The sequence below is a fragment of the Anopheles arabiensis genome, chromosome 3 (assembly GCF_016920715.1).
Source record: "Anopheles arabiensis isolate DONGOLA chromosome 3, AaraD3, whole genome shotgun sequence".
NCBI lineage: Eukaryota > Metazoa > Arthropoda > Insecta > Diptera > Culicidae > Anopheles > Anopheles arabiensis.
Window position 1 is genome coordinate 62,313,946 of NC_053518.1, and position 10,583 is coordinate 62,324,528.

Genomic DNA, 10,583 nt, shown 5'->3' on the forward strand with positions numbered 1-10,583 from the left:
GCCGTAAAAAAGAAAACCCCAATAAAAGAAGCACACAGGACGCGACACAGGATCTGCACAGAACTCGCACAGGCCACGCCAGGCCAGGGCACCGGTACGACGAAATGAACCAAAATCGGACCTGGAAATGTAACAACACTTGGATGCGTTTTCCAAAACCCACACACCACAGGTAACTAGATGGTTACCAGCCGAAAATGCGTAATCTGTCAAGTTGCTGTTTCGATCGTAGTACACATGTGAACATCACCCAACCAAAGGCTATATATGTAGACCACACTTATGCATCAGGTTATATCCTCACTACGAGTAAACGCAAGGTGACGTGTTTTCGTTCGCTCTCACTTTTAACGGTTTTTTCGAGTGTTTTTGCGAAAAATTGATTCTGCTGTTGCTTCCAGTTACATTTCGCAGGTGGCCAAAGAGAATCGAACATGTCGATTAGAGAAGGACGTGCGCCCAATTCTAGTTCGCCGGAGTCCTTGATGGTGGTGAATCTCTCCACCTATCGGATTGAAGGCGAATTCGATGCTGGTGGCTGCGGCACGGTGTTGGTGGGCAGCCATGCCCGCTCCAAGCAGCCGGTGGTGATGAAAATGGCCAGCAAAGAGGTGGACCGGCTCCTGCTCGCCACGGAGCGCCGGATCTATGCGCGGCTGCCGAAGGCTCGTGGATGGCCCAGACTCATCGACGCCGGTACGTATCGCAAACGCGACGTGCTGGTTTTGGAGCGCCTGGGGCCATCACTGCAGGACTTACTGAACTTGTGCGGAGGACGCTTCGGTCTGAAGACGGTTTCGCAGCTAGCGCTGCAACTGCTCGACAGGCTGGAAACATTCCACGAGCTGGGGTACGTTCACCGCGACCTGAAGCCGGACAATGTCCTGCTGGGTCGCGGAACGACCCGCAAGACGCTGCACTTGATCGACTTCGGTCTTGCCGAGCCGTATCGGCACCCACGCACGGGGAACACATAGCGCAGGATGCGTTTTTCCCGTTCGCCGGAACGATCGAGTTTGCACCAGTGTTCGCTCATCTGGAGTATACACCGAGCAGGCGAGATGACATTTTGTCACTCGCCTACATGCTGGTGTTTTTGCTCCGCGGAGGCCTACCGTGGTATGGTACCGAGGAGCGATTTGATCCGGACGAGGCACTGCTTCTGAAGTTGCGCATTACGCCTAGCGAGCTGTGTAGAGGACTGCCGGCTGAGTTTCAGCGGTTGACCGAGTACGCGTTGCAGATGGAATTCTGCGACGCGCCGGACTATACCGAGCTGAAGCGGATGTTCCGGAATCTGCTGCGCCAACATTCCATGCAGCACGATTTGCATTTCGATTGGAACCGGTTTGGCTGCTAAACCAGCACCTAATTTCTTTTCTTCTTTCTCTCTCTTCGTTCCAGCTTTCGTAAAGTGACGTGTAAGTCACCCCAGTATAAGGCGCCGTGAAGGAACAGCCCGATGCTGGGACGGTGGCCAAATCCGATCCTCTGCCTCCTCGTGGCGCCACTGGATGTTGGCCTCTGGTGTTGTCAGACTCACCAGCGGCCTAACCAAAGAGGACGGTCAGTGGGACACCAAGCGTTTGCTCAACGGAGCTACACGTACATTTGATGCTATGGGGGTTGAAGGGAAATAAATATGTATTTATTGTACTTTAGTGTAAGATTGAGGCCATGTAAAAATACACGTGTAGCATTGGAATAAATTGAAATGTACAAATGCCTATATAAAACGAGTTAATTTTCGAGTTTGCAATGATTGCAATTTTCCACTCTTTCTCGCCGGATAGCATCAACTTCAAACGTACATTGTGGGGATGTTTTCCACTGCCGACGCCGATCCACGAACACAAATTTTGATAGGCCACCTTTACATGAGCATAGCTTTCGAACGCGAGCTTATATAAGGGCGTGCGTGCGGGGCTTCGAAGGAAAGCTCTCGCCAAGTACTATCCGACGGTGGGGTATTGCCCCTCCTCCCGCCCTCCCTGTTCCATATTGCAGGAAGGAAAAAGGTCAAATTGCTTTCGAACGGATGCTAATACAAAGCTATATCAGGCAGCGACAGACGCGTCGGTACAAGTTGTGCAACTTTTGTCTCACAAGCGTGTCCTCCTAGGAACCACTCAGCTCGACTCTTCCAGTCAAAAACGTGATTTTGTGTGAAATTTTCACCGTTTTACACACAGGTGTGGGAATGTTTTTTCCCCCTTCCCGGATCCATTGTTATCCCTCGATGGATAGGGCGCGGCTAGTAGACCAAATTTGGTACGACCATTTGCGTAGGTACGATCAACACTCGTTACTCAAAATCGGAGTCAAAGTCCTTCTGCAGAACGCGCCACGGGCTGTCATTTGAAAACGGCCTCCGGAAAATGAACCGAATTTTTGTGATTCGGTTTCACATGTGATTCGTGATGGAAAAAGCCATCGAACACTTCAATTTACATCGAGATTTGAATGCGTGTAGCGGAAGAGAACGTTTCTCCGTCGACGCTTAGATAATCGAGATAATTCATTTGCTGCTACTCGCCATTTGTCTGAAGCATTCTTACCCCGGTTTAGTAGCGATGTCCACATCTGCAACCGAATGTAGAGGAAAGAAGTTCAGTCCGGAATCAATGGCCTACAAAAATGGACAACTAAAACGAAATATCAGGGAAATGTAAAATATTTCACACCAAACAACCTTAAAGCTTGGGTTGTTCCAAAAATATTTTATCGAATAGAAATAGTGTCTTCGAAAGTCTCTGGCTCCTCTTTACCGTACTGCTCTGAGGCATTCTATCGGGGCCTTTATAGTCCAGTCCTACTCCATCACTGTTCTGCAAAAGCGGGCAGCTTTCTTTCTCACATATCATCACACACAGATTGGATTACAGAAGCCTTCATTGAAAGTGCCAAACAGGCATTCACGGAACTGACGGAAGGAAGAACGGTTGCCACAAACTGCAGAACAATCACGAAATGGAGAAAGGTTATGGGTCCAAAACAGCCCCAGAGTTGATTGGGAAATGCAAAACATAACCGATAGATGATGCTAAATTCAGATGGTTCGTGTTCGAGGAGGCGAATGAGCTGCGCGATTCGTGCGCGATCGGGTTTCTCGCCATCGCAAATTGAAACTCCCTACCTTCGTTGGATCGAACACGGATCATACGCTAAGAGAACGATGCGAAGCGCATGTCTCCCATGGAACGTATTGAGACTGTAACGCAGATGAAGCTGTGCCGCAAACCACGTAACAAAGCCTTGTCGATCGAGATTCTCCTGTGTCCTGTGGCCCGGGTTGTGCAAGCGTTGAACAAGCGAGTGCGAGACACGCACGCAATTTCTGGATGAAGGATCATCATTGACGCTGAAGTTACCCTAGCAGCGAGTATCAGATTGAAGGGCCAGCCGGGCCCCCACTTGAGTTGCAGTGGACGGCCAACGTGAAACGCAAGGCGACGTTTCAGCTTCACGTTTGACCTGGAGCCTGGAGATTGCTGCACGCGGGGGAGAGCGGTCGTTCACGGCGACGGTTTCAACAGCTAAGTTTGCCACAACAAAATATTCATTATCCCACACTGACAAGTTCGAATGATTACTTACAGGATCGGCCAGCGGAACATCAGGCTTGGAGAATGTGCTCCTACTACTTCCACCGCTGGAGCCTCAATCTGGGTGACCGATTGCGGTGAGGACGATGTTGGGATGGGCTGTTTACGGGACACAAAAGGGAAACACCATCAGGCGAGTGACGATACCGGGTGGTGAGATAGTATGCACCACCAAACACACAAGCAGCGGGAAAGGCAGCGTCGACGTTCCCGGGACTAGGGCATCCTGCAGCAGCACAGCGGTGTCTATGAGCAGCTGCTATGACGGCCGAATGCCACCGGTAGCAGCCATCCTTACGACAATTCCAGCGGCAGCAGCAGTACGTACGATCCACAACACCCATCGCGCAATTACTCCACCGCTACACGGCCGCGCACGGAAAGCGCATCTGAGCACGGAAAGCGCATGTGATCACGGAAAGCGCATGTGATCACGGAAAGTGTAAAGTGAATCGGGAAAAAACGATGACAGTTGTTGTTGAACTTGTCCCGTTGTAGCCAAGGTGGATTCAAAATATCAGGTGGTGGATTAGGGGGGCCTTTGGGGGGTCGCCATAGTTGAGGGACTTTACGTCATTTTAGAACCGTTGACCATTGGTTTCCGCACACAAAGCTTAGCAAATATAACAGATTTCGATTTGTTATTATGTGCATTTTAGTGTGTGTCTATTGATTTTATCGAAAAAACGTAATATATTAACAAAAGATTTGATGATTTGTTTATGCACGAAATTTAAAATCATGCATGAGTTCTAATCTCAAGTAAATTGCGGCCATGCGGCTCGTAGATAATGAGGAATTAATGTAAAAATTGAAAAAAAATAATGATTTCTTAATTTTTATCATCAAAAATGTCGAAAACACAAAGAATTCTAGAATAAATTCACAGAATAACACAAAATAACACACTTTAATGTATGTTTCAATGTTAAATAAGAAATACTCACAAAGTCCAACATATATTTTTAAAGAATATTTATTCGAAAAAATGGGGTAGATAAATTATATGAACAAATTTAATTCATGTAAACAAAGTTTGAATCCTGGGGGGACCTTACGTCAAGTGACGAATTGTCAAAATGCACTCCAGAGTCCACCACCTGATATTTTTAAAATCCACCTTGGGTGGGTCGCCATAGTTGGGGGGACTTTGGTGTCATTTTAGACCCGCTACACACCGTTGGTTTCAAAAAGTATAGCAAACAGAAAACATTTTCTTTCTTGCTTATAGGCAAGTGCATTTTTGTATTTATTCATTTTATTGAACAAACATCAGAGATACAAAATCAGGCAATACTTACTGCAATTGTCCTCGTGTGTCCATGTGTCTCGTAGATGATGCGGAATAAAGGTGACAAAATAGCAAATAAATTAATGATTTCTTAGTCTTCGTCTCTATCTGTCCTCACCTGATCTCGGATTGCATCCACCTTGCGTAGAGCTTCGGTTGATAGTAAAAGATGCAGCGGTTCTGAATAGTACTAAATCTCGCCGATAGATGACGCTGGACATTGGGACATTGGTTCGTGTTCGAGGAGGCGAATGAGCTGCGCGATTCGTGCGCGATCGGGTGATTTCTTGCCATCGCAATTCGCAAATTCGCACGCTTCATATCTCGGCGGCATCTCGACATCGCGACCAAAAAACGGGTACCATTTTACGAGGTGTATTTAGAATCCGCGCAATAAACCGTTTCCATCAAAGGCACACATCCGCGTGTTTGGAAGACTCTCCCTGCAAAAAAAAAGTAAACGTTTTCGCTACGCGATTAAATGTTAATGTTCACAAACCAATTTCATGTTTTTTTTAGTTCTCTATGTTCCAATCCGGGCGAGGTTTTCAATACTTTTGCATTCATACTTTAAAGGCTTGCGTCCATCCAGCCTGGGTAATAAGTTCTTTTTTAAATTCTGCCGCCGGTTGATGCTTTGATGTTGATCCTGTTTCGGAGATAAAAGCGTCCACCACTTTGACGCATTCTCATGGAGACGCACGGTGGCGGGTGTGATACAGCTGCTGGCTGTTGGTCTGGCTTTTCATCTCCACGGACTGAAATTACAACAAAACATTATTTAAACGATGTAAACAAATGCCTACCGGTTGTTACAGGATGAAGGGAACGATGCTGAGCGCCACTGTCCCAGAAAACCTTATCACTTTTACCCGTACAAAAAAAAGCCGTAAAAAAGAAAACCCCAATAAAAGAAGCACACAGGACGCGACACAGGATCTGCACAGAACTCGCACAGGCCACGCCAGGCCAGGGCACCGGTACGACGAAATGAACCAAAATCGGACCTGGAAATGTAACAACACTTGGATGCGTTTTCCAAAACCCACACACCACAGGTAACTAGATGGTTACCAGCCGAAAAAAATGCGTAATCTGTCAAGTTGCTGTTTCGATCGTAGTACACATGTGAACATCACCCAACCAAAGGCTATATATGTAAACCACACTTATGCATCAGGTTATATCCTCACTACGAGTAAACGCAAGGTGACGTGTTTTCGCTCGCTCTCACTTTTAACGGTTTTTTCGAGTGTTTTTGCGAAAAATTGATTCTGCTGTTGCTTCTAGTTACATTTCGCAGGTGGCCAAAGAGAATCGAACATGTCGATTAGAGAAGGACGTGCGCCCAATTCTAGTTCGCCGGAGTCCTTGATGGTGGTGAATCTCTCCACCTATCGGATTGAAGGCGAATTCGATGCTGGTGGCTGCGGCACGGTGTTGGTGGGCAGCCATGCCCGCTCCAAGCAGCCGGTGGTGATGAAAATGGCCAGCAAAGAGGTGGACCGGCTCCTGCTCGCCACGGAGCGCCGGATCTATGCGCGGCTGCCGAAGGCTCGTGGATGGCCCAGACTCATCGACGCCGGTACGTATCGCAAACGCGACGTGCTGGTTTTGGAGCGCCTGGGGCCATCACTGCAGGACTTACTGAACTTGTGCGGAGGACGCTTCGGTCTGAAGACGGTTTCGCAGCTAGCGCTGCAACTGCTCGACAGGCTGGAAACATTCCACGAGCTGGGGTACGTTCACCGCGACCTGAAGCCGGACAATGTCCTGCTGGGTCGCGGAACGACCCGCAAGACGCTGCACTTGATCGACTTCGGTCTTGCCGAGCCGTATCGGCACCCACGCACGGGGGAACACATAGCGCAGGATGCGTTTTTCCCGTTCGCCGGAACGATCGAGTTTGCACCAGTGTTCGCTCATCTGGAGTATACACCGAGCAGGCGAGATGACATTTTGTCACTCGCCTACATGCTGGTGTTTTTGCTCCGCGGAGGCCTACCGTGGTATGGTACCGAGGAGCGATTTGATCCGGACGAGGCACTGCTTCTGAAGTTGCGCATTACGCCTAGCGAGCTGTGTAGAGGACTGCCGGCTGAGTTTCAGCGGTTGACCGAGTACGCGTTGCAGATGGAATTCTGCGACGCGCCGGACTATACCGAGCTGAAGCGGATGTTCCGGAATCTGCTGCGCCAACATTCCATGCAGCACGATTTGCATTTCGATTGGAACCGGTTTGGCTGCTAAACCAGCACCTAATTTCTTTTCTTCTTTCTCTTTCTCTCTCTCTCTCTTCGTTCCAGCTTTCGTAAAGTGACGTGTAAGTCACCCCAGTATAAGGCGCCGAGAAGGAACAGCCCGATGCTGGGACGGTGGCCAAATCCGATCCTCTGCCTCCTCGTGGCGCCACTGGATGTTGGCCTCTGGTGTTGTCAGACTCACCAGCGGCCTAACCAAAGAGGACGGTCAGTGGGACACCAAGCGTTTGCTCAACGGAGCTACACGTACATTTGATGCTATGGGGGTTGAAGGGAAATAAATATGTATTTATTGTACTTTAGTGTAAGATTGAGGCCATGTAAAAATACACGTGTAGCATTGGAATAAATTGAAATGTACAAATGCCTATATAAAACGAGTTAATTTTCGAGTTTGCAATGATTGCAATTTTCCACTCTTTCTCGCCGGATAGCATCAACTTCAAACGTACATTGTGGGGATGTTTTCCACTGCCGACGCCGATCCACGAACACAAATTTTGATAGGCCACCTTTACATGAGCATAGCTTTCGAACGCGAGCTTATATAAGGGCGTGCGTGCGGGGCTTCGAAGGAAAGCTCTCGCCAAGTACTATCCGACGGTGGGGTATTGCCCCTCCTCCCGCCCTCCCTGTTCCATATTGCAGGAAGGAAAAAGGTCAAATTGCTTTCGAACGGATGCTAATACAAAGCTATATCAGGCAGCGACAGACGCGTCGGTACAAGTTGTGCAACTTTTGTCTCACAAGCGTGTCCTCCTAGGAACCACTCAGCTCGACTCTTCCAGTCAAAAAACGTGATTTTGTGTGAAATTTTCACCGTTTTACACACAGGTGTGGGAATGTTTTTTCCCCCTTCCCGGATCCATTGTTATCCCTCGATGGATAGGGCGCGGCTAGTAGACCAAATTTGGTACGACCATTTGCGTAGGTACGATCAACACTCGTTACTCAAAATCGGAGTCAAAGTCCTTCTGCAGAACGCGCCACGGGCTGTCATTTGAAAACGGCCTCCGGAAAATGAACCGAATTTTTGTGATTCGGTTTCACATGTGATTCGTGATGGAAAAAGCCATCGAACACTTCAATTTACATCGAGATTTGAATGCGTGTAGCGGAAGAGAACGTTTCTCCGTCGACGCTTAGATAATCGAGATAATTCATTTGCTGCTACTCGCCATTTGTCTGAAGCATTCTTACCCCGGTTTAGTAGCGATGTCCACATCTGCAACCGAATGTAGAGGAAAGAAGTTCAGTCCGGAATCAATGGCCTACAAAAATGGACAACTAAAACGAAATATCAGGGAAATGTAAAATATTTCACACCAAACAACCTTAAAGCTTGGGTTGTTCCAAAAATATTTTATCGAATAGAAATAGTGTCTTCGAAAGTCTCTGGCTCCTCTTTACCGTACTGCTCTGAGGCATTCTATCGGGGCCTTTATAGTCCAGTCCTACTCCATCACTGTTCTGCAAAAGCGGGCAGCTTTCTTTCTCACATATCATCACACACAGATTGGATTACAGAAGCCTTCATTGAAAGTGCCAAACAGGCATTCACGGAACTGACGGAAGGAAGAACGGTTGCCACAAACTGCAGAACAATCACGAAATGGAGAAAGGTTATGGGTCCAAAACAGCCCCAGAGTTGATTGGGAAATGCAAAACATAACCGATAGATGATGCTAAATTCAGATGGTTCGTGTTCGAGGAGGCGAATGAGCTGCGCGATTCGTGCGCGATCGGGTTTCTCGCCATCGCAAATTGAAACTCCCTACCTTCGTTGGATCGAACACGGATCATACGCTAAGAGAACGATGCGAAGCGCATGTCTCCCATGGAACGTATTGAGACTGTAACGCAGATGAAGCTGTGCCGCAAACCACGTAACAAAGCCTTGTCGATCGAGATTCTCCTGTGTCCTGTGGCCCGGGTTGTGCAAGCGTTGAACAAGCGAGTGCGAGACACGCACGCAATTTCTGGATGAAGGATCATCATTGACGCTGAAGTTACCCTAGCAGCGAGTATCAGATTGAAGGGCCAGCCGGGCCCCCACTTGAGTTGCAGTGGACGGCCAACGTGAAACGCAAGGCGACGTTTCAGCTTCACGTTTGACCTGGAGCCTGGAGATTGCTGCACGCGGGGGAGAGCGGTCGTTCACGGCGACGGTTTCAACAGCTAAGTTTGCCACAACAAAATATTCATTATCCCACACTGACAAGTTCGAATGATTACTTACAGGATCGGCCAGCGGAACATCAGGCTTGGAGAATGTGCTCCTACTACTTCCACCGCTGGAGCCTCAATCTGGGTGACCGATTGTGTTGAGAAAGCAACATGTGTGCAATGAACACATCATAGTAGTCTTTAGAAAATGTTTAATATCGTCAGTCTAGTTTAAAATACATTACATACAAGTTCATTGTTTAGTTTTCTGCTCCTCCTTTTATTCCACTGTGTTATAACTCCGCTCAACAGGTTATGGGCCCAGAAGTACTGTCGAACAAGTGTTAAGTTTGTGTTATATTGAAGTAATAATCTATCGAAAATTTTAATCTTGAAGAAATTCTGAAAACTTATCGAAAATTTTAATCTTGAAGAAACACTGAAAACTTAAATCTAGAAACATGTCTGAATCACACGTCACCATTGAAAAATTAAACGATCAAAATTACGCAATATGGAAATTCAAGATGGAACTTTTGTTAGCAAGGGAAAAGGTGCTGACTGTCGTGAAAGATTCGAAACCAGCAAGTCCCGACGCTGCATGGATTGCGAATGATGAACGTGCTAGGGCACTGATCGGTCTGTCGTTGGACGACAGCCAACTCATCCATGTCATGCAAACGAGTTCATCGAAAGATATGTGGGATGCCCTAAAAGGCTATCATGAGCGTTCATCTTTGTCCAGCAAAATACACGTCATGCGAAAAATGTTTGCCACAAAAATGACTGAAGGTGGAGACATTTCTAACCATCTCAAAGAACTATGTTCTCTGCGACTTCGTTTAATTGCGCTGGGAGAAGAAATGAAAGATCCATCCTTTGTCGCGTTAATGTTGTCCAGTTTGCCAAAATCCTTTGATGGTTTGATCGTGGCTTTGGAAAGTAGGCCTGATGAAGATCTTACGGTGGATTATGTAAAAGGCAAATTGTTGGATGAAGGAAGACGTCGAGCAGATGGTGCAGATGAAGATAAAGCGTTACTATCTGGAGGAAAGAACATCACGAAATTTTGGAAGGACAGGAAACTAACAACCAACAAGGAAAAACAGTGCCATTATTGCAAGAAGAATGGGCACATAAGAAAAGACTGTAGAAAATGGGCTGCAGACAAAAGAAGTAAACTAGATGGTGAAAGCGTCAACGTTGCTAATGAAGACAATCGAGAGGAAGTATGTTTGTTGATTGGAGAAGGAAACGAAA

At 47.3% G+C, this 10,583-nt stretch overlaps 2 protein-coding genes across 2 annotated transcripts; both read left to right on the plus strand.

Moving 5' to 3' along the window:
- Nucleotides 1-434: 434 nt before the first annotated feature.
- Nucleotides 435-1,450, plus strand: LOC120901122 (casein kinase 1-like protein 5). The gene is made up of 3 exons (XM_040308830.1): nucleotides 435-946; nucleotides 1,057-1,347; nucleotides 1,405-1,450. Exons 1-3 carry the CDS (start codon nucleotides 435-437, stop codon nucleotides 1,448-1,450), a joined length of 849 nt encoding a protein of 282 aa, XP_040164764.1.
- A 4,769-nt stretch (nucleotides 1,451-6,219) lies between these two features.
- LOC120901123 (casein kinase I-like) lies at nucleotides 6,220-7,146 on the plus strand. Its single transcript, XM_040308831.1, has one exon. The coding sequence runs from the start codon at nucleotides 6,220-6,222 to the stop codon at nucleotides 7,144-7,146; it is 927 nt and encodes a 308-aa protein (XP_040164765.1).
- The last annotated feature ends 3,437 nt before the right edge of the window (nucleotides 7,147-10,583 follow it).

Excerpts from the sequence above, each read along its gene's own strand:
- LOC120901122 (XM_040308830.1), top strand. The coding sequence starts at position 435 with ATGTCGATTAGAGAAGGACGTGCGCCCAATTCTAGTTCGCCGGAGTCC. Across the intron at positions 947-1,056 it reads GACTTCGGTCTTGCCGAGCC|GCGAGATGACATTTTGTCAC; the intron begins GTATCGGCACCC and ends TACACCGAGCAG. Across the intron at positions 1,348-1,404 it reads TTGCATTTCGATTGGAACCG|CTTTCGTAAAGTGACGTGTA; the intron begins GTTTGGCTGCTA and ends TCTTCGTTCCAG.
- LOC120901123 (XM_040308831.1), top strand. The coding sequence starts at position 6,220 with ATGTCGATTAGAGAAGGACGTGCGCCCAATTCTAGTTCGCCGGAGTCC.